We start from the raw sequence: 24478 nt of genomic DNA, 5'->3' as shown, positions 1-24478 counted from the left end.
ATCATCTGACGAAGGAGAGGCAAAGCCAGGTCTGCCGGCCCAGTTGCCATGGCAACAGCTGCACGCCAATCAGCCTTTTTTTCATTCATTTATTTATTTATTTTTTCAAATTGTCGAGCGTGATGCTGCCTTGTTTGACGAGCAGCCGCACGTTTACCATGAAGACACGCAAGCCGGAGCACAGAAATCCCACTGCAGCAGAGCGCTACCGCTGCTTTGATACAGGCCAGGGTCAGTTGACAGACGGACAGAAGGATGCACGGACAGACGCCCCCTGGAGGCCCAGTGACCCCGACCATTTGTCGACTTTGTTTAAAAACCAAGAAACGAGGTTCCCTCGGTAACTAACACCCCCCAACACTAACACACACACACACACACACACACATACGCACACACTTGACACCGCCCCCCTCCACCCACTCCATCCAACAGCCCACTACTTGGCTACTCTTTTGTGATTGGCCACCACTACTAAAAAAAAACAAAAGGTCGACTTGTAGTGAGGCAGCGCTTTGAAGTGAACGAAGAGAAGCCCTCTTGAATGGGAAATATATATATACATACATATATATATATATATATATACATATATATATACATACATATATATATATATATATATACATATATATATATATATATATATATATATATATACATATATATATATATATATATATATATATATATATATATATATATATATATATACACACATATATATACATACATATATATATATATTTGAAACGGGATAAAACTAAGAAAAAATAACTTAACATATAACACACACACAAACACACACACACACACATGAACTGAAATGTTTTAGCTAAGTGCTGCTTTTTGTTAGTTTGTATTTGTATCTTGTTGTGGTGTGTTGTTGATTTGCTCTTTCACTTCTACATAGTTTTACTGGGGTGGCTGTTTGTGTTGGTATTTTATATTTATTTTTACAGCACTTTGTTCCACGTGTGTGTAATACACATTTATTACTTTTGATATTGTGAACATTAGTCATTCATTTTAGCACGTACAGTAATTTGGTAATAAGACGCTATAAGCGACAAAAAATCTAAGGAGCCGCTTGGGAGGCAAAAGAGCCGATTCTTTTTAGTGAGCCGAGCCAGAAGAACCAGTTGTCTGAAAAGAGCTGGCATTCCCATCACTATGGACTTGGGATGTAGAAAGACCGCCCAAAATCCCAGTGGCTGGTTCCAACCCAATGGGAAGAAGCCCAGCACACCTGGAAATACACAAGTTGTCACTTTTCACTCTCGCTGTTGTTTGTTTGATTGGAGCACAAAAAAACATGTTTTAGAGACGCAAAAGTCTGTTTGTCATACCAGGACCTTTTACAGCCACTGAGACACTGATCATGTGACGTGGAAAAGGACGGGACACATTTCCTGCAACGACATCACCAACCTCCCCCTCGCCCTCCTCCCTTGTCGCCCCCCCCCCGTGACCTCCATCTCGTATCAAATGGTGAAAAGAAGCTTATAAATATGTCAGTGAGTGGAGATGATTCAGAGCTGCCTGCCGATCGTGAACACTGAGCTCCATGTTGAGAGTGAAGAGTGCTTGAGTGAAAAGGACGGCTGGGTGAAGCACCATCATCAACACAACTGCCTTCATTCTATTATGAAAACCTGCTGCTCCCTTGAATCATCTCACCTCTTCTGCGCCGTCCAGAGAAAGAGAGAAAGAAATTAAAAAAAAAAAAAACCTCGCAGAAGAGCTTCTATAAAAAAAAAATAATGCACTGCCAGTTTCAGGCACTAGGGGCACTATTGAGCATCACGCGTCTTTATTGATTTATTGATGGGTGTCTGTGACCTCTACCTTGAGTGAGACTGTTGCTCACAGCAGCAGAGTCAATAAACTTACTCTTGCGAAACATTTACAGGCTGCAAAAAAAGGAGCAGGTCTCCATCTGTTTACAGGGTTGGGAGGCGTTCCTCCGTTACGCCCATTTAAAAACGACCTGTCGTGAAATACAATCAATATCCCTTTTTGTGTTGCAGCTAAAAACATAAATGTCAAAGACATGTTTTTAAAACACCAACGCCACATCCGGCCCGCTGCATGTCTCGGTCCGGCCCGCGTGAAGCCAGCCATAAATCAACCACCTCCCCCAGCCCCCACCTCCCAACGAAACTTTGCCGGCACATAACTTTGGCGACACGTGCGATAGCGATACCGTGCACTCACAGGTATAACCAGGGGAGTGGTGTTTGCGTCGACACAAATAACAGCTGGTAAGCACATATTTTAGCTTATGCGTACAGCACATATGCATCACAAGTGAACTGCAAGAAAACAGGATGAAGACAAAACATGCTGATACGGAATGTGAGCCACTCAGGTCGCAGGCCTGAGAATTGCACAACATGTTCTTTCTGAGTATCGTACACAGTACACCCGCCGCAAGGTGCAGCAATGTGAGCAGTGGAGACAACAGCTCGCGGGAACCAGCCCCCAAATAAGGACATTGTCGTCGCAACGCAAGGCGCCAACGTCCCGATTTCCTCTTGTGCAGAAACAACGCAAAATAAAAGCTCCTCTGGGCAGGGCAAGAGCAGCCATTCTCTGTTAGACCAGTGACAGGAGAGTTTGGCCCAGAGCTCTGTCAACTCTCATTCACTTATCGGAATAAAACTGATTGCATCCAGAGACAAGACTTCTGTTTCTTCTTCCAATAAACGAACACGTGAGGTGGCCCGGCGAGCCAAGCACCTCAACACAGGCCAACATGAAGACTGTGCTTCCTAACTTTTACCAACATGTGGATTTTGCAACGAAGAGGGGAGAACAAATTGGACTTGGTTACGCAAACATCAAGAAGGCCCTCAGAGCAGTCCCCTGCCCACACCTTGGCTCCTCAGACCACCTCTCTGTTACGCTAATTCCTGCATACCAGCCTCTACTCACCAAAGAAAAGCCTGCTGTGAAGGAGGTGAGAGTGTGGCCTGAGGGAGCCATGTCTGCACTTCAGGACTGTTGGAGCATGTTCAAAGAGGCTGCAACATACAACCAACACACTGATGTGGGGGAGTATGCTGCATCTGTGTCTGGCTACATTCAGTGGTGCATGGAGGAGGTTATGGTCACTGTTACAAACCACGTGGCGTTTAGGGGGAATTGGCTTGTAACAAAAGGAGACCGGACAAGGTCCAAGTACACGTTGTCAAACTGAGGTTATTTTCAATGAATTAACAGAACGAATCAACCAATAACAGGGGAAGGGCGGCAGTTGGCGTCAAATCAATAAATCAATAAAAAAGGGAAAGCAGTCTCCAACTGAGACCCGACGGGGACTCAGTGAGAACAGTCCCCAAAAAAGAACGCCACCCATGAACCGAAACAAAAATGCTACAAAAAAAACAAGGGGAAAATAATCCCGGAAGAAAACAAAAAGCTAGACCTAGAAGCCCAATAGTTCCCCAACAAACAAAGTGTTCACACACGAAGCTAGTGGCAATGGCACAAAACACGAGAGTAGAATCAAGGCGACGGCGGCGGCGTCCTGTAAACACCAACCGCAGATATAAATGTTGCCGGCTGGTTTTTACCTGCCCAAGTTTTGCTACCTCTTGGCCAGGACTCCCTTGGAAAATAGATTTTTAATCTCAATGGGACTTTCCTGGTAAAATCAAGGTTAAATAAAATAATATAAAAAAAAACCTGTCAGCCGACTGCGGAAGGAGTGTGGTGATGTCATTAGTAGACGCCAACAGGAGCCGCAAATCAACCAGAACAAACGAACCCAAAACGTAAAATATTTGTCTCCTTCAAGGCGAAGCTTCAGTCTTCACCTTTGTTTTCCCCCAAAGGCCATATTTTCACTGGCGTACCTCAGCTCGCCTCAGCTTGGTTTGTAGGCGTTTCCACTGGCCCATACACGGTTACAACTGTTACCATTTTGGTCCCTGCTTCCTTGTGGTTCCAAGCAGGCTGACATAGCACAGAGCAGGGCAATGATTGGGTAAGAGTTTGGACGAAAGCTGAGTGGGAGTCTTTCAAGAAAACCAAAACTACCATTTTCAAATGGTGTGGATTTTTACATTTTCACGTATTAAAAGCTGAAATGCTTATGAAACTGCCGTGGGCGAACAAAGAGCTGCAGATGTTTTTTGAAAAAAAAATAAAAATAAAAAGAAGCCAACTTCCAAGCCACTACCGAGCGACTACCAAAGCATCACGGACCCCAACATTCGGAGTGGAACGAACAGATAAAAAGTTGGAGTTTTGTTCAGCCTCATGGTTTCGATGGACCACCGGCCCGGTGGGCAACGGGAGGGAGGCGGCCTCAACTCAGCCAGTGGACGACGAGAGAACAGTCGGCCACAGCAGTATTCAAAAAACATGTAGGTGGACTGGACTGTGAGTACATTGTGACCTCAAGCAACTTTAGTTTTAAGGCTTTTTGCAAAGTACAACCGATGAATCGTGTCGCCAAACTGGAAGCCACCAGCGCAAAACTCCATGTTCTGCTTTTGTTATGTTCACTGGCAGCGAAACTGAAGAGGCAGTGATTCAGCCTCTTACATTTCACTCCTTATAGCGATTTTAACGCTGCTAGCATGATAACACCAGTTGAATGAAGCTGTTGCTGTTTCGTGCTTTGTGTAGACATAAGTTGTGCGGATGTCTTGTCTAATAATAAACGACTGTGTGACTCAAGTGATCATTTCAGTATCTACATTTTCTCTGCTAGGACAGTGTTTTGATACAAGTTAACGGTATGAAACAAAATCATTCTGAGCCCTATTAAAATGTCTCACAAAAAACAAAACAAAAAGTATCCGGGGACATGGAAAGCACAACAAACGTCCAGGGACCTTCGGTCAGCCTTGTAGCCGTAACTCAGGCCATGTTCAGGTAGTCATCAAGCCGATGGAAAGGCACCGGTACCATGCCGAGCAGAGCCGGCCCCAACCGAGTAACGCCAGTGGAAACACGCCCTAATTGGAACCATGACCACCTTTACCCATCAACACACACACACACACACACACACACACACACACACACACACACACACACACACACACAAGTGCAACCCCCCCTCTCCATTTGCACTATGACTATGACTATATACTTGTGTTTTTGCACTTGTATTAATTGTTTGGTTTACGAACGAACAAAGACACAATTCTATTTATTATTACTTGTGTTTATATGTTATATTGTTTTTATCAACACTTTAGTCCGTTCTTACTGTCATGTGGGGCTGCTGCCTAAAACTGATTTTTCGCAGTTCATGTTGGTGACAATGTTGACAGTGACAATGAAGTATTGAATTGATTCGAAATGAACTGAGTTTGCTGAGGTGTTCTTTTTTTGTGCAGGCTCTTCTTTTTATTGTACTACTTTTTTTAAACAGGAAATTGGTGGTGTGAAGGAAATACAGAAGAAAAAAAGAATCACTCGTAGCTTACGAGTGATTCTTACGATAATGATGGAAAATCTGCCTGACGGTTGAAGCTCGCTGGTGAGAGAGCAGTCAAGAACGTTAGCTAGCATGCTAATACATTTTTTTTTTTTTCCATTATCAGCTCATGAGCCAATATCCAAAATTAGTTTTTTTTTTCTTGTTTACTTGTCAAATAAAAAAAGGACAAAATATTTTCTGCAGAAAAAAAAATGTATACACTTGCACATCTTCGATGCTGTGTGTGTGTGTGTGTGTGTGTGCGTGTGTGTGTGAGTGAGTGGCCACTGTGAGGAAACACTGCCTGCGATTGTGGGAACGCCGGGATCAACAACGTTCCAGCTGAAACCAACCACCAGTCATCAACGTTTGATGACTTGAAGTGCACATTGTCAAACTCTCAAGCCATTACAACCTCGGTTGCAGATGTGAGAGATTGTGTGCAGTCATTGCGTGTCACAGCCGCGTCGTTGGAAACGCCGTCGGCCTCCATCAGCCGCTCCTTCCTGACGCTGGCTGCTCATCTCCTCTCACTCACATGCTTCCTTCCTTCCGCTCCCACTGCGCCGCTAATGCAGCAGTGCGCAACAACACACCACCTCCGGTCATCACGCCGCCGTCTGATTGGCTCCTGTTTGCTGCACTTTGTAGTCCAGCTGTGCATAAGTGTGTGTATCGTTGTAATGGGTTTTTTTGTTTTGTTGTTGTTGTTGGTTTTTTTTCGCCAACGATGCTCAATGTTAACAATGTTTGTTTGTTTGACCATGTCGTTCTTTAGTGACGCTTGAAAGGTGTCAAAGGATCAGCTGTTATTGTTTAACATCGGGAAAACCAGTCGGAAGGTGATGCAGCCTGACCACCCAACCAGCAGGTGACAAAGGAGAATTGGATCGTTAAAGGGTAAAAACAAACAAACAAACAAACAAAACAGCAGTTACTTACTTGCAGACGGCGTTTCGGCGTGGACGGGAGGCGTGGACGGGATGAAGGATGGGAAGAAGAAGGAGCGGAGCGAGCGCTCGGTGTGGAGCGGTGAGCGCTGCGTGGGAAGGTTCTCGCAGCTGCCCACACTGCTGTGGATCTTCAGGTTCAAGGGCTTCGTCTTCTTCTTCAGGGCTCTGAGGAAGCACGACAACAACAACAAGAAGCTAGGATTACAATTGAATGTATACACACAATATATACACACAGATTATATTTAGAATGTATATACATATATAAATATATACTGGCGTTCAATATACATACATATATTGGATATGTACATACAGTATATAAATATATATACTTATATATTACATAAATAGACATGTATGTGTATGTATATATGTGTGTGTGTATATATATATATATATATATATATATATATGTATATATATATATGTATATATATATATATATATATATATATATATATATATATATATATAAATATATATATATATACATATATATATTTATGTGTACATATATATATACACATGTATGTGTGTATAGTTATGTGTACATGCACATGTGTGTGTGTGTGTGTGTGTGTGTGTGTGCTTAATAATGTCTAATTAAAAGTGATTGAGACAATTCCAAGTTGAACCATGATGCTTTGTTGTCTCTTTTTTGGTTCAGTACAGCATAACTAAGTGTAATTATAATACAATCTTACAATATAATACGATTAGCGATTTGAAAGCAACTTCTGTAATAACTGGCCGCATATTGCGCACTCAATATTCATCCTTTGACAATCAATGAGATGTTCGAGGCAACAACTGTCAAAGCCATCCCATAATATAGAGTTCAGTACATCCTGACTGATTTTCCTGCACAAGTAATGTCAGTAGACATTAGATTATGTCATAAAGCTGCTTGTCATGGAGTTCAAGGCAGAAATGAGTCAGTGGGGCCAAATTTTTGACCCATAGTGAACATTTGCATTTCAGCAACATTGACATTGGTCAAAGGGCGACACGGTGGCGCAGTGGTTAGCGCTGCCGCCTCACAGCAAGAAGGTCGTGGGTTTGATTCCGGGGACCTGGGACCTTTCTGTGTGGAGTTTGCATGTTCTCCCTGTGTCTGTGTGGGTTCTCTCCGGGTTCTCCGGCTTCCTCCCACACTCCAAAAACATGCATGTGAGGTCAATGGAACACTCTAAATTGTCCGTAGGTGTGCATGTGAGTGTGAATGGTTGTCTGTCTCTATGTGGCCCTGCGATGAACTGGCGACTTGTCCAGGGTGTCACCCTGCCTTCGCCCTAAGACAGCTGGGATAGGCTCCAGCAGACCCCCGTGACCCTGAATAGGAATAAGCGGGTATAGAAGATGAATGAATGAATGAATGACATTGGTCAACATTCTCTGCTGGTTGTTCCTCCTAGTTGGTCCTACTAACAGCCTAAAGCAGCAGCAGCAATAGCAATGATTGCAGGCTCAGGTGCCTGGTGGAGGCTGAGCAAACGTGAAGTGCAGCCGTCAGGTGTCATGATTGTTACTTGCTGACATGTTCTGCAACATGTGACTGATGAGTGGTTGAGAGTTAGCAGGATTAAACAACAAAAATGAATCTTTAGGATAAACTGTTGTCCTCAAGTGATCAAAAAAGTGCAGAACATCTTGTGAAAAGGAAACGGGAAAGTTTGAATGCCATTTGCATTTTGCCAAAGAAGTTTTGCATCATAAAAAAAACTTTTAAGTCTGAAAGACTTGATTTTTTTTTTTATGATGCAAAGCAGAACAAGTGCACGTTGAAGCGTCTTGGGAATTTGTCATCACATGTCAAACTGAGTCATGTAATTAGACCTGCGCACCAACCCGCTATTTCAACCCCCCCACACCCCCCACCCCCGCCCACCTGCTGCAATAAGGAAGCAGCCTGCAGGTTCTCTCTCCTCCATCATGAAGCTTTTGTCAGCTCTTCTATTGGCCCACTTTATGTCTTCTGAATGTAAATGATACCATTCATCTCTCTGTATGAAGGTCTTTATCCTCCCCAGATGATTTCTACAGGGTCTATGGCAGAGGAGGTGGAGGGGTGGAGAAGGGAGAGAATGAATGTGGGGTGGGGTGAGGGGAGTGGGGATGGGGGCGATTCCCAATTCCAGCTTTGATACGGCAGTCGGCAGACAGTCTGGCTGACGGATGCCTTCACAGTTGCTTGGGCACCTTTTCAGAAATTCCTCTTTTTTTTTTTTAAATGAATCAATTTATTTATTTTACCAGCACAGCATGTGAAAGGGTTCAAACCATGAGAAACTTCATGAAGACACAATATGATTCAGTCACCTCCTCTGAGCCCTCCTGAGACAGTAAACGCCTCACATAGGTGCACGTGCTGCATGTCTGTCGCACCTTTCAGGCGCCGTTTCCGAGCTCATTATTGCTGTTGTCTCGTCACATCACAACAACCAGCAAGATGACAAATTCCACACATTCTCATCATTGCCAGGAACGAGGATCATTTGAAACTCCCTGGACGCCACGAATGTGGACGGGCGGGTCGTCTGTTTGTCTGCCACGTGGAGGCAGGTGTTGCGCCTTCTGACTGGAATGGAGACACTGCGCTGGCAGTGGGAGTGTTGCTGGTGCTCACGTCCAGTAGGGGAAGACATCTTTCTGTCGCATGTTTCTTAATGACCTACTCCTTCTCACAGCTGCACTTGGCACTCTGTGTCCCCACCACTAAACCAAGTGTTTTTATTTGAATGCCCAATTCAACTTGTGGCTGCTTTCTTTCTACCAGTGTGAGATGATGGAGCTCTTCTCTATATGGATGCCTTTATTTGGTTGACACTGCCTATCGGGCTTCTCTGAGGTTCATCACTAACTGTAAACCATTGACACACCACTGGAAATTCCATTCTGGGGTTGGATGGTCTGCTCAGTCATTGCTGTATTTTTATGTATCAAGCTACACTTGCTCCATTACTTGCTCCACTCTCTTTCCCACATTTGTTCCTGAATAGCACAGAGGGATTATTTGTTGCTTTCTGCTCCATATGGCCAAATACTGAACTGGGTTTAAAAAAAAAGAAAAGAAAAAGCCTTTTGTCTAATCCAGAATATGTTGAATAATGAGTGAAATTAAACTAAAAGGGTTCATTTCTTTGAGCACTTTTAAATCTAAACTGAGGTCACTTGAGCTTGACTGCACTGCATGTACTTGTTTCTCATAAAACTTACTTTTTGTATATTTTAATTCTACTTTGTTTGTTTGTGTTTTATGTGTGTTCATTTTAACTGTGTTTTCTATTTTGCTGCAGCCTATGTTCGCCACGTCTTTCTTGAAAAAGAGGTAGTAAATCTCAATGACCTTTCTGGTGAATTGAAGGTTCAATAAAAAACGTTAGGAGGAAAACACCGGTCGCCTGCGGCGTCAGGCTCAAGTTGCAACATCTCTTGTAGGAGGATCAGCCTCAGGCAGTGTACGGCTCCACCTGACAACGTGTTTTTACCCACACACTGCCGTCCCCACGGCAGAGCAACGGCAAGATTCCAAAATGAGATGCACAAGCCCAAAAATGTGTGTGGCCAACATGAATCAACGCGTTGACAGATTGCTACACAATAACAAAGGCTGTGTTTGTCTGTTCCAACAAAAACTTTGAATACAACCGCAAATCAGACGCTGACACGTTCCTCGTTTCGCAAAAACAGAGTCAAGTGGATCCATCAGTCAAATTCCTGAAGTGCCCCGTGTACACAAAGTCGTGTTTTTCACTGGAAATTATAAACGGCAACTAAGATCAGTTTGCCTGCAGGGGTTTCTGTGTTGGAACTGTGTGGGAAGAAAATGAAGCTAGACGCCACGGGCTGGGATCAAAGACGTCTTTCAACAGTATTTTAAAGTTAAGATTTTCACTCTGCAACATAACACAAGTCAAGGAATATGTTTAGAAGTACGAGACGAAAGTGGTTCTCGTTCCTTTGGTACCATCGCAGGCCACAGGAGAGCAGAAATCAATTTCAGCAACATATTAAGACAGGGTGATGAATACTGAACAGTGCTTCCCACTAGCAGTCACAAGCACTTGCAACTCAAGTGACTTCACTTTGAAGGTGGTTTACTGCAAAATAAAAGGCCACCCTGACGCCTCAGCTGTGTTTAATGAGAACTAGAAGTCCGTCAAGAGGAGCTCACACCTTGCGGGATTCCTTCACCTTTCACCTCACAATTAAAGGGACGACACTTCCGGGACCCGTCTGTTGGCTGTTTCCCTTGCAAAGTGCGTCTGTGGAAGTGTATCTCCGGCAGCCACTGAGCCACTTTTGCAGCTTTCATAAAGTTGGTGAGAAATGAAAGGTGGGTGGCCGGAATAATGATTAGGGGAGAGAATTGCTGCGAGGCCTTTCAGCCCTTCAAAGAAGAAGGTCCCGCTCACCGAGGTCCGCAGCACTGAAGAGAAGCTGCTGGCCTCCTACACCTAAAAATTGATCTGCTATGTTCTGAGGTGGCACAGATCAGCCGCAATGCTCAACTTTATCCGAGCAGAATGTCTTGCACTCTACAGTGGCCCAAATCCCAAAATGTCCTCCAATGAACAAACAGAACCAGCGGCGGGTCTGAGCTCCACTTCCTGCTCTGTGACTCAGTGGAGCCGGCAGTTCCAACACACTCGCACATGACTCTGATGTATGAAAAGCCTCTGTCTGAAGAGTGTAATTATCCTCACATTGTGCAAATGTTCTTGATAAGGTCAGTTCGAAGCACATTGTTAGTATTCTGGACAAATGGACGTCCAGACGCACTCAAGAAAACTACACACAAAATAACCATGAGAGGAAGATGGCCATGTCGGGAAAAGTCTTATTTAGAGGTGTATTTAGTGTTTAGTTTGCCTTCGCCCTATGACAACTGGGAGAGGCTCCAGCAGACCCCCGTAACCCTGAACTCAGGAAGAAGCGGGTATTGAAAACGGATGGATGGATGTTTTTCATCTTCAGCTCACAGACCAGGAGAGATCGAGCTGACAAGTAGGAAACAGGAGAGTGAACAGTGAGCAGGGTTGGGAGGGGGTCAGTGAGACGTGATCAAGTGTTAATGTGGCGTTGACGAGTCCCGCTCGTCCAGCTTTCTCACTTGCGAGCCAGAATCGCCGCCAGCGAACACAACACAAGCAGAGCACGGAGTTCGCGGTGGTGGCTAGCGGTTTATCGACACGATTCAACGGCTCGCTCTACTTTGCAAATAGCCTTCAAACTAAAGTTGCTTGATGTTATAAAACACATTCACAGTCCTCAAGCATGTTTTCAAATAGCATCGTGGCCGACTATTCTCTCGTCGTCCACCGGCCGAGTCGAGCCCGTCTCACTCCCGTTGGCCACCGCGCCGGTGTTCCATCGCATCCGCATTCGGCTGAACAAACCTCCAACATTTTCTCTGTTTGTTCCACTCCGACAGTTGTCGTCCTTGGTGCTTCGGTAGTCGCTCGGCATTTTTTATTTTATTTTTTTTAATTTCTCCGGACGCTGTTTCGCTGTACAGTGACGGCCACCGGCTGCGAAACCAGGAAGGATTTTCATTACGTGTCACTTCGTCCATCCAGCTCTCTATGAGCTTTTTCTTCGGCCACAGAGAACAGTAACGTCTGTAGTTCTACGTTCGCCCATGGTGCAGTTTCATAAGCTTTTCAGTTTTTATTACTTGAAACTGTAAAAAGCCACGCCGGGCATTTAAAATTGGCGGTTTTGGTCTTTCATGAAAGACTGCCTTTGGCTTTCGTCAAAACTCTTACCCAATCAGTGCCCTGCACGTTGCTACGTCACCCTTATGGTCTCAGCTCTGCCCGCTTCGAACCCCAACGGGGCAGGTACCAAAATCGTAACCCCTGGGAACGTGCTGGGGCTCGTGGAAATGCCTGATTACCGACCCGTACCGTACCGAGATGTTACCTAAGGAAAAACGGCAGTCAGCCAGAATGGAATGCAGCCATCACTCCGCCTGGAGGCTGAGGCCAACGCTCTGCGCAACACGGCTCCCTCTGATCACTTTACCTGCTGAGACCAGGAGCAGCCATTGAGTCGGAGCCGGCAGAGAGCAAATCTTCACATTTCTGAGACAAAATCAAAACCATGGATGTTACATTTACTCTGCATGTCTCAATTAAACCAAAGAATAAAGGATTAATGACTGATGTTAATTACTGATTAAAGGAAGTGACAATAGTAGTAAATGATGTCGTCATTTAAATGATAAACATACATAAACACCAATGTAAATTTGTTGGGGGAAATAATTCTCTGGGAAATGTGTTGGATTACTTTGCCAAATTCCAATAAAATAAAGCTGAATAGTGGCAATGTATTACCAGATCATTGACTATAGAGAATAAATACAAGGTGTTACACAAACCGTGACGATGTGTGAGAACTAACAATAACTGTTTGAAAGTGGAACAGTGGAGATTAGTTACAGAAGCACAACAAATGTGTTCCTGGTTGCCTGTTTATTTTTGATGCACTGCAAACCACTGGGCTCAAAACTCAGCAGCAGCAGCAGTTAGAATGCACCTTTACACTGTGAATATTGAGGACTGTAGTTAGAAATTAACTGCTGGAATTTACAACAGTAAAATAAATGTGGATTTCTTCCAAATGTGGGCTCTCTTATTGAAAAACCATGAGTTACTGCTTTATCTTGCGTTGGGAGAATTCAAACTTATTTAGCAGGCTTGAGGCCTGAGTACTGAATTAGTGACTGGCTTTAAAAAAAAAAAAATCAGGTGAAGCGCGTCTTCCCTAGAAGAGACCAACACAGGATTTGAGTAAATCACTTGAGATTAAAATCGCATGGACATTACTTGTATATTGTTTTGAATGAATAACCAAAAAACAGAGTTAATGGGTTAACGTGTAGAGTTAATGAGTCTTGAATCCCATTTGGAGAGACTGAGTCGCAAAGTTTCAAACCATACGTGCAATTGCGGTATCTGCGCGTTTGAAGGCAGAAAATGAAGTGAAGTTGAGGAAGACGGAAGAACTTTGTAATAAGATAGGACAGATTATCTTTGTTTTGTTATTCGGGCGTAATGTGCCAGAACCACATCTCTTCCAAAGGATCTCGGCTAAACATTCTGATTCTCATTTTTTTTTTATACTCTCCTTTGTTTTTTAAGATCATTATACTATAGATCTGGTATAAAACAACAACAACAACAACAACAACAACAACAACAACAACAACAACAAAAAGGTGACTTTTCTTGAAATTTGCTCACAAAAAAGCTCTTGGACTCAGACAAAGGTTCATGCAGGCTCATGGTGACCGTCTTTTGGCTTCCGGGTTTGAGAAAATTTCGTCCGTGGATGGCGGAATGGCTACAGTTGTCATGTGACTCTTCTCAGTGTGTCTCATTAGTGGGTAGGTTGTCTGGGATGAATAGAGGTTGAAAACTGTTCATCACGAAAGCTCTGAAACACAAACCAGGTGTCTAATCGCCGTCGCTCTCCATCAATCACCAAATGTAAATGACTCCTTTCATAAAATCACAGTCTTGCCAAGAGAGGAAGTCTGCTCTCTGATTGGACCCTTTGGCAAGAATATGAAAGGCTTATTTGGACAATTTCATTTTTTTTTTCAAAAGAAACATCCCACCTAATTCACTTTGACAACATTTTCAAAACAATCTTTGTCTTTCAACTGCCAGTGGACACTTCCATCCTGCATTTCTCACAATCTGTGACTCAGCTCTTTGTGATGTCACAAAGGGTGCCAAAAAAATCATCCTACCCTATTTTGTCTGAAGCAACAAGCTTGTTCTTCATCTTTTACACACAACAACCAGGTGCAACAAAGAACCAACTTTAGCAGGAATCCAGTGTTTTTGCTGGAGGCTGTGAATGGAGGCCTTAAATGTGCTGTTTTCTGGAGCTGTATAGAGCTTTTAGATAGTAATATGTGTGAAGCTGCTCAACAAGAGTGTTGGGTGAAAACTAATTATCCTAAATCCAGAATAATGTAGGGCTTCGTATCTTTCTGAACAATGCTGATAATAAAGAAGAAAAACATGTGTGTGTGTCAACCTTCTTCTCTTAACCCTCAGCTGTGTCGCAACGGGTCCCCCATGCACTTGGCCCACATGTTTTTCCTCCCGCAGCATCTGAGCAATGAGAATTTATTTTTTCAATTGAGTCAAAATGAAATCACAGCTCAAACCCATAAACTCTCCAATTGTGATGGAAACGAGACAAGCTATTTGGCTCCCACCAACACGGGTCAAGTGATACGTCTGAGCGCGGGCAAAGGCGGTAAATAAAAGCGCGCCCCAAGAAGGGGGCGGCGAGGGCAACAGTGGCGGCCATGCGGAACGTGGAGACAATTCTTATCTGTGCTGAGCCTAACATGGAGAGACGAGAGGAGATGAAAGCCTCAACGTGACAGCACCGTTGTCTGAAGACGGCAATAACTCCATTTATGGATGTGGAGACCCTAAAACTGTCTGTATTACCAGATAAATCAGGCACAACATCTTGTTTCAGTTTGCCTGATATCTGCCGGAGAAAAGCTGGACATCATCCGCTCCCCAACTCTGAAACTCACTCACATCAGACATCCCTAATATCGATTCTCTTCCTGTGTTCAAATCCAGACTCAAAACCCATTTGTTCAAGATAGTGTACTCGCTCTTCCTCCATTTTATTTTCTTATTTTATTTCAATTAATTAAAATACAGTGTAGCTGTTATCTGTTGTTCATGTTGTTCATGTACATGTTCTGTTTGTTGCATTTGTTTTATCTTTGTAAAGTTTTCTTGACTGTCAAGAAAGGCGCTTCTGAACAAAATGTATTATCATTGTTTATTATTATCAATTCTACGATTTAAAAGGCAGAGTTTAGCAAGAAAAAGAAAAATCATATAAACGGCCGACGAGAAAAATGCACCTTCAAGTGTATCGAAATGAAAAACTTTTTAATAATCGCCAGCTAATCACCGAACTCGGATCTCTTTTTTTGGGGGGGTTTGTTCTTTTTTCCATCCACTTGTTGGTAAATCACCACAGGACCAGAAGCACCGGGCGACTGAATCCTTCCGTCAGCAGAGACACAGAGGCACAACCTTCCTAAACACTCATATAAATTCATCATCATGACTCCAATTTGTGGGCCGCCAGCGGAGATGAGCCCGAGCGTTCATTAGTTGCCGAGTGGTGGATGAACTGGGGGTGGGGGGGGGGGTTGTTGGCTGTCAGCATCTGGCCATTAGGATGGACTTAGGATGGATTGACGTCTCCTCCTCTCACCTGACTCGCCATTAGAGGCCAAAGGTCGGAGAGCCGCCATTAACATGGATGAGCTTCACTCTGCAGGAAAGATTGAGCTCCGGATGCTTCCCTCTGTACTGCTCGTGCAACGTCATTATCTCAGAGGACACAGCACGTGTGTGGCACTGTGGGGTGTGCAACGCTGCACGTGGGACTAATAATCCACCAGAGGGGGTCAGAGGTCAGCCACTAATGCGGCGACAGGTGTGGCCAGATCGGAATCTTTGCAGATAGCCGGGGGGTGGGGGGTGCGGGGGGGGGGCCACTGGTGGAGACCACTTGTGGGTTTTCCTCCTCATAATAAAAGGCAATAAACATGTAGGCAGATTAGAGATGATTTCACTGGAACAGAGCTCGGCGGCGGCAGCAGCCGCGAGGAGAAAGAATCCAGTCGAGTCTTGAAGCCCCTGCATTTTGCCTCAAGGAATGAGGAAGTTTGGTTTGGTTTGTTTGCTTGATTTTACAGCGAAACTGCGGGCAAGACAGTGGCATTCCTGCTGTTTCTGCAGGTATTTCCCAGTTCCCACTCCCACTGCCTGGTTTAGTTGCAGACACACAGTGGAGTTGAGATGAAAATGAAGGACTTTAAATAGGCTTGAAAGTCTACTTTTTAGACACTTGTGGCCTAATATTAGCCTAAAAGGTGCTTGCGTATGCGACTGGATGGATGGATGATGGATGAATGAAGTGAATTCCAACATTGGATTTTTAAAGCTTGATCACAGTCGGCATCGCTAGTGTTCTTCACACTTCTCATAAAACTACGGAAGCCCGAAGCGCTCGCGCATTAATACATTTTCTCCCGAGATAATGAGATAAAAAACAAAAAAACAACCTGAGATCGTTTTTCTTGAGATCTCGGGTTATTTATCGCAACATCTCATGAAAACTGCGGGGAGGGGGTGTATGAATGTGCGATCGCTTAGGGCTTCCGTAGAGAACTAAATCTGCTAAAAGATGTGCTTTCTCTCAGAATGGGTCGATGTTACGAATGACTGGTGGCGGCGGCAAATTGATGCCACGACCTCTCAAAAGAGGCGCATAATGAGAGGAGTGAAGAGAAGAAGAAGAAGGAACCAGAGAGAAAAAAATTGAAGAGAAATGGGGTGGCGGGCGGCAGCGGTAGGGGGGCCTGCACAACGTGTACACCCGCTCAGTGAATGAACAGCTAAATTAGTCACGGAGGCCATGCAAATTAGCTCCCCCTGGGGCTGGCACGGCAGAATTACCCCCAGAGAGACGGGGGGGTGAATCATGCCGAACCCGGGCGCCACCGCTGCCGGCACTGTGTGATTTATTAGCAAACACCCAATTCAATAGGAGAGAGCTGAGAAAATCTCATCAGGCAGGAAATCAACTACATGGTTTTAGAGGGTGGAAGGGGACGGGCACTGGGAGGGTGAGGGAGTGGGGTTGGGGTTTTTGTAGGTGGGTGGGTGAGACAATAAGTCGTGGAAGAAAAAAAAAAACTCTGGCCCCCTGGTGGACGGTCTGAGACGCCGCTTGGCCTGACAGTTGACGTCAGCATAGGCAACAAGGTTCCTGGTCACTGACATTCCAGCCCAAAGATGGAGAGAGGTGGCCAGTGACTCCTCACTGGGAGGGGGGAACTTCATGAGCCTTCAGGCTCATCGGTGTTGAGGTCGGAGGACAGCCGCTCGTTTGTTGACACTATTTTACCATTCTTCATCATCCTTTGGTGTCAAGCCTTGAAAATATTGAGCTTCTCGTTCCCACAATACGAGGTAGACTCTGATGATGTCTTGTTGTTATCGTCTAGAAATATGTGTCATTGTTGTTTGTTCAGAGTTAGTTTGTTTTTGTTTGTTTTTTGTTTGTTTTTTTTGGGGGGGGGGTTTGTCAACTGGCTTCGTAACCTTACAAGGGGGCTTTTCTCGAAAAGCTCCAGTATTTTTTCAGCAGAACCAGGAGTAACCTCACAATGGCCGACTCCTGACTGGTCTAATCGTTGGCAGCCTGGACTTGAGAATTTACTGAAAGCTTGAGGCCAAAAGAGGGCACCACAGTGAGTTTGTCCTTCCATTTTTTTGGTTGGGGTGTGTGTCAAAAGGTTCACCACTTTACCCCATTCTGACTCTTGTCAACATTTTGGAGTTTCATCAAAAGAAAATACATAAGCATGCAGCGAATTTATGTTGTCGACGTAATCGATTACGACAACTAATTGTTGCAGCCCTACTTGGAAGTGCCTCGACAGTCCAAGCTTTCTAAGAGTTCCTGGCACAAACAACATTCCATATCTAATCAGTGACAATCAACAGTTTTGGCCAATAAATCCGGCTGCCAGCATCTGCACAGTGTCGGTGACTCAGCGTTTGCAGGTGCTCGGTTGGTTTGGCTGCAAACAGATTGACTGTGAAAAGTGGCTCCTGCATTTACAAGTCAAATGACTAGGGACCAGATCCACAAAGACGTCAATATATTTTTATATATATGGTTTGTTGTGTCATATATTTTACAGAAGAAGAAGAAGAAGAAGAAGAAGGAGCGTTTCTTAATCGCACATTGGGAAAATTTGCATAATTACCGAAACAATACGATAGAAAAGAACAGAGATTATATAGATTAAAAGAAATAAAGAAATAAAGAAATAAAATAAAGAAATATTTATTGGCTAAAATATGTTTAGCATAATAAGGAACAAACAGTGGTCAAAAACAACATATTAACACGTATACTGCATGAAGTTAGGGAGAGTGGCAGAGAGAGAGGCATGATTGAAGTCCCCGGGGATCATGAGAAGAGCGTCTGGGTGCTTGGTCTGCAGCGCCGACGCTGCGCAGTGAATGTGCTCGCACGCAGCAGCAGCATCTGCCGACGGCAGGATGTACACAGTTAACGTGCGAAAACTCCCACGGAATGTAGTACGGCCGAGCACTGACTGCTAGCAGTTCAATATCACTACTGCAGAACGGTTCTTTCACTGTTATGTGCCCGGGGTTACACCGCCTATCATTAAAAAACACACACAAACCTCCTCCTTTCTTGCCACTTTCCAGTGACAGTGAATCCATCCAGTGTGACAACAGAGTCCGGTACGTCCCGATTCATCCACGTCTCCGTGAAGCACTTGAGATTGCTTTCTCCCTCGCTCTCTCTCTCGCTCTCTCTCTCTCCCTCTCTATCTCTCTCTCTCTCTCTCTCTCTCCCTCTCTCTCTCTCTCTCCCACAGATTTTCTGGTGCAAAAGCCGGGCAATCGCGTTGTGGATCGTGGCAAAAGGAGCGCTTCTCGAAGCTAGCGCCCTCTCTTTTTCTATCAAGATGGTAAATAGTCTGCTCCCATGAGAGAGGTAGGACAGCAGGGTGTGAATTTTCAGAGAAGTTCAAAGTGAAGTCATCAACAACTTCATGAAAAAAAAAAACTGACAAGATGAACTTATTAAGATTCATTCAGCCGTTATTGGCCAATCTTTTCACCTCAGACTGAGGAGAGAATCACTTGACAAGACAGGTGTGTTGACAACTTGTATGATTTATCAACACAGCTGTGCAATCTTATCGGGGGGTTTTGTTCATCGTGTCGTGATCGTGTTTTAAGGTAAGGCCTTACAACTACACTGGCACCTTTTGAATTATTATGCTACACAGGATGATCAGTTTCAAATTAATGAGTTCAATTAACTCGGCAACATCAATGGCCTTTACTGGCATATTTTCCTCAACGAAAAGACAAGGAGACAACACTGAGGTTAATTATCGGAGGTGTCTTCTTGACACGTCGACGTGCTAACATCTTGATCGAGAAGGTCTAGAAGCAAACTGTTTTCGCTGATCGTTGAGGTTTAGCCAGGACAACAAAAAAAACCAACCTCATAGTAGCTGAAAAACAAAAACGTCTGTCTGACATGTTTGCTTAAATGATTTGGTTTTAAGAGTAAAACACACTCAAATCAGATTTTAACATATCCTAACAGCTTCATGGTCGAGCTGCAGCAGAGCTGTCAAAGTTTGACAAAGTGGAAGATAAAGCCATGTGTTCTATTCTATTATTACATTTCATGTAATAGCTGAGAGCCCGAGTCCTATTACCATAGGAACAAGAGGAATCCAGACAGAGAAACATCTATTCTGCTTTAATGACGTGTGGTGTGACAACTGCACGGGAAATTCCCATTAGCCCGACAAATTTCCCATTGGTCTGACCTCCCATTGGTCCAACCTCCCATTAGTCCGACAAGTTTTCCATTGGTCCAACCTCCCATTGGTCCAACCTCCCATTAGTCCGACAAATTTTCCATTGGTCCGACCTCCCATTGGTCCGACCTCCCATTGGTCCGACCTCCCATTAGTCCGATCCAATCCGTCCGAGAGACAGTCGCGACGCACCACGCAGAGGAAATGCAGAGGAAAGTCCAGCCAGCAAGCCGGCGGGGAGGTCCCGCGAGGGGATCACACGCCACCTGAAATATCCGACCTGTCTGCTTATATTACAGGTGAATTGAAACAATTGGTGTATGATAAATGGTAGGAATGGAGAGTTGGACTAATGCTAACTAGTCCAATTCGAACTAATGACGACATCCTATTATTTAGAACTCTTAATACTCCGACTGTCGGACTAATGGGAGGTTGGACCAATGCCATGCTCCCCAACTATACAAACCTCCCCACCTGAAAACCCAACCAGTGCTCCCTGAAACTATACTAATCTTGATTGAAACACATCTATTATAAATGCTCTTTGTGCTGTGGTCAAAAATTGCAAGTTTTTGCTAAAAACATTAAAAAATAAAATAAAATGGGCTTTGATTCAGGGTTTTTTTTGCAGCTTTTGGAAAAGGAAATGTGCTCTCACGTGTTGTACCAAAGAAAAAAAACAAGTTGTTGGCCTTGACGATGACCAGATGCCTTTCCATTCAATTAAAAGCAAAATTAAACTCTAGTGAACCGGATAAAATGAAATCTTTGGTTTATGCCCACATTTTTGCTTAATAAGTGCACATTTTACAGACCCCTGAATAAAATTAATCAAATAATTGTCCGCAAAAAAAAACTCTGACAGAAGACAAAGTGCCAAAACTAATAAAAGAGGAGACAGTTTGTTTACTATGGAGCCCAACTTGAAAACAGTGAAAACTGTTTCATCTTAGCGTGAGATCATCTTGGATTCACAGATGCCGCTGGAAACCATTGTGAAGAGGCAATTTACTGATTATGCCTATGGACGATTCACTTTGAGCTTTGAGGAAAAACCCATTATCACACAGAGGAACATTAAGCTGGCGCACACAGAGCCATAAGGCACTGAGATGAGGGTCCAACCACAGGGCCAGCCGGGGGATTTGCAGAGTTATTATTATGTTCAGTGAAGTGAAGGTAAACAACAACTGGAAGTGTACATTTGGTCCAGCTCATGGTGGAAACGGACCAAAACACAGGCTAATAGACACAGAGTAGAGACCATGAAGATGCTGTGAAACCGTTTAATATAAACTTTGGAGACAATGAAGCCAATTTCTACAAGGCCACTGGATGCACTGCACGACAAAGAAGAATTCCCCGTGTACGGGTTCAGTACACAATGGCAACTGAAGGTATTTTGGTATGTTTCGGCCAGTCACAAAACTCAAAACGCGCATGTTGTGCAAGCAGATCCATGCAAGAACCGGGACCAGTGGCGCAAGGCTTTTTGTCGTGGCTCCTGCAGTGATCCATAATTTGACTCGTTCCAATCTGCTCCACAGAACCGCATCAAATATCACAACCAGTCTCAGCCTGCTGTCAATAAATAGACCAATACGTCTTTCAATAAGGCTTTTTCATTTGGTCGAAAAGGTGGCTGTATACAGCCTCAAGAGACTAATGTCACTTCCAAGTGCCAAATGCACAAAACAACAATGAACAGAATAGAATAACATAACACAATCACCATATTAACCAGAGTGTCTCTTGTTGGGCAAACCAAGCAGAAAATAGTTGCCTAAGATAATAAAACCCTTAAAAATTCTTCCCAATAATACTAAAACCCGCTAATCTTTCTCCTCCCCGTTGTTTGTTGTTGTGGTGCCATTAGGCGCTTTCGTGATGTCTGTGTCAGTTCGCATGCAGATTACGTAACGTATGTGTTTAACTAGCGTATCAACATTAGATCGCTGAGACCACAATATTAACAAGTGTAATAGTATATCCGTATAAAATGTATTTTCAGCCAATTCAAAATAAATATTTCACCATTTGTAAGAGAAAAAAAAATCTCATTATAATTATTTGACCCGCCTTAGTCCAACAAAGTGAACATATCTTGAAAAGGCTGTGAGTGGGTTAAAAATGTGTTTGTTTATTTTTATGTTTATAAATATAAACTTTATATTTAATTTGTTTGGTTTTATGTTTGTTTAATTTGATCTAATTGTGCACAATTTTTTTTAATTATTTGGTTTGATTATGTCTCTGCTTTTAATTTAATTTTACAACACAATATTGCCTTTGCTAGTCAGAGTAGTTTGAACCGTGGAAAAAATATATACCTTTGCATATATACTATATATATATATACAGTGGCTTGCAAAAGTATTCATACCCGTTGAACATTTCCACATTTTGCCTCGTTACGACCACAAACATAAATATATTTTATTGGAATTTTATGTGAAAGACTAACACAAGCTGACATACAATTGTGAAGTGTAAAGAAAATTATACATGATTTTAATTTTTTTTTTACAAATAAAAAACTGAAAAGCGTGGTGTGCAAAAGTATTCAGCCCCCTAAGTTAATACTTTGTGGAACCACCTTTTGCTGCAATTACAGCTGCAAGTCTTTCGGGGTACGTCCCTACCAGCTTTATACATCTAGAGACTGAAATTTTTGCCCATTCTTCTTTGCAAAACAGCTCAAGCTCAGTCAGATTGGATGGAGAGCGTTTGTGAACGGCAATAGTTCCAATCTTGCCACAGATTCTCGATTGGATTTAGGTCTGGACTTTGATTGGGCCATTCTAACACTTGAATATGTTTCGTTTTAAACCATTCCATCGTAGCCCTGGCTTTATGTTTAGGGTCGTTGTCCTGCTGGAAGGTGAATCTCCGTGCCAGTCTCAAGTCTTTTGCAGACTCCATCAGGTTTTCTTCCAAGATTGCCCTGAATTTGGCTCCATCCATCTTCCCATCAACTCTGACCATCTTCCCTGTCCCTGCTGAGGAGAAGCACCCCCAGAGCATGATGCTGCCACCACCATGTTTCACAGTGGGGATGGTGTGTTCAGAGTGATGGGCAGTGTTAGTTTCCCGCCACACATAGCGTTTTGCATTTAGGCCAAAAAGTTCAATTTTGGTCTCATCTGACCAGAGCACCTTCTTCCAAATGTTTGTGTGTCCCTCACATGGCTTCTGGCAAACTGCAAATGGGACTTCTTATGGTTTTCTTTTAACAATGGCTTTCTTCTTGCCACTCTTCCATAAAGGCCAGATTTGTGCAGTGCACGACTAATAGTTGTCCTATGGACAGATTCCCCGGCTTGAGCTGTGGATCTCTGCAGTTCATCCAGAATCACCATGGGCCTCTTGGCTGCATCTCTCATCAGTGCTCTCCTTGTTCGGCCTGTAAGTTTAGGTGGACGACCGTCTCTTGGTAGGTTTTCAGTTGTGCCATACTCCAGATGATGGACTGAACAGTGCTCCGTGAGCTGTTCAAAGCTTGAGAAATCTTTTTATAGCCTAAGCCTGCTTTTAAATTTCTCCACAACTTTATCCCTGACCTGTCTGGTGTGTTCCTTGGACTTCATGATGCTGTTTGCTCCCCAATATTCTCTTAACAAACCACTGAGGCCATCACAGAACAGCTGTATTTGTCCAGGGATTAAATTACACACAGGTAGACTCTATTTAGTCATTAGGTCAACATGAGGTCATTCAGCATTCATCAGGCAACTTCTGAAGGCAATTGGATGCACTCAGAGAAAAGGGGCTGAATACTTTTGCACACCACACTTTTCAGGTTTTTATTTGTAAAAAAAAACAAAATAAAATCATGTGTTATGAGTCGACGGGAGAACGCCCCGTTTTGAATGCGTCTTAGGACGCATTCTGCTCGCCGTCTCTCTCTCTCTCTCGCTCTCTCGCTCTCTTTCTCTCGCTCCTCCTCCTTTTTACTCCAGAGGCAGCACCTGTGGCGAATCAACCTGGAATCAACCAACCTAATAAAAGGAGGCGGACCAGCGGGAAACGGGGGGGGCCCATCGCAGCAGCAGATTCTCGGGGAGTTACTCTTCCCGAGTGGTTACCTTGTTTGGGGTTGAGCGGCTGGCAGGGGTTAGCGTGCTGGGCATTTATTATTTTAGTTTGTTATTTTAGTTTGGACTGGGGATCTCCGGTAGTCCTGTTTTCGATCCTTCGTTAGGTGAGTTTGTTTTAGGCAGTTTATGGGGGTTGGGCTGGGTTGACGGCCAACAGCGTGGCTGGCTCGGACCTTCCCCCTTTTTGATTCTTTTGGCCGGGGTCTCCAGTCCTTTTTGTTTGTTGGGGAATTATTTAATTAACATGGTTATTGAGAAATAAAACCTTTTTTCTTTGGCACACTTGAACTAATGGTTTCAAGCTTATTCGTTGTGGCCGTAAGACATGTATAATTTTCTTTCAACTTCACAATTGTATGCCACATTGTGTTGGTCTTTCACAAAAAAATCCAATAAAATAAATTCATGTTTGTGGTCGTAACGTGAGGGTATGAATACTTGCAAGCCACTGTATATATATATATATATATATATATATGTGTACATATATGTATATATACATATGTATATATATTTATATATACATTTATAT

At 43.6% G+C, this 24478-nt stretch overlaps 1 protein-coding gene across 4 annotated transcripts in view; it reads right to left on the bottom strand.

The window, feature by feature from the left end:
- The window catches only part of ksr2 (kinase suppressor of ras 2), a 116873-nt gene that overhangs the window by 56770 nt on the left and 35625 nt on the right, over positions 1-24478 (bottom strand). For all 4 annotated transcript variants that reach the window (XM_076025798.1, XM_076025797.1, XM_076025799.1 and 1 more), the window contains one exon: positions 6383-6558. In XM_076025798.1, the coding sequence (XP_075881913.1) occupies positions 6383-6558 (176 nt within the window). The remainder of the gene's footprint in view (positions 1-6382; positions 6559-24478) is intronic.

This window comes from Nelusetta ayraudi, unplaced genomic scaffold, assembly GCF_046127955.1.
Source record: "Nelusetta ayraudi isolate G7.1 ecotype Tasmania unplaced genomic scaffold, CSIRO-AGI_Nayr_v1 ptg000018l, whole genome shotgun sequence".
In the NCBI taxonomy this organism is placed as follows: Eukaryota; Metazoa; Chordata; class Actinopteri; order Tetraodontiformes; family Monacanthidae; genus Nelusetta; species Nelusetta ayraudi.
The sequence above is the reverse complement of the archived record's forward strand: the minus strand, read 5'-3'. Positions and strand labels throughout refer to the sequence as shown.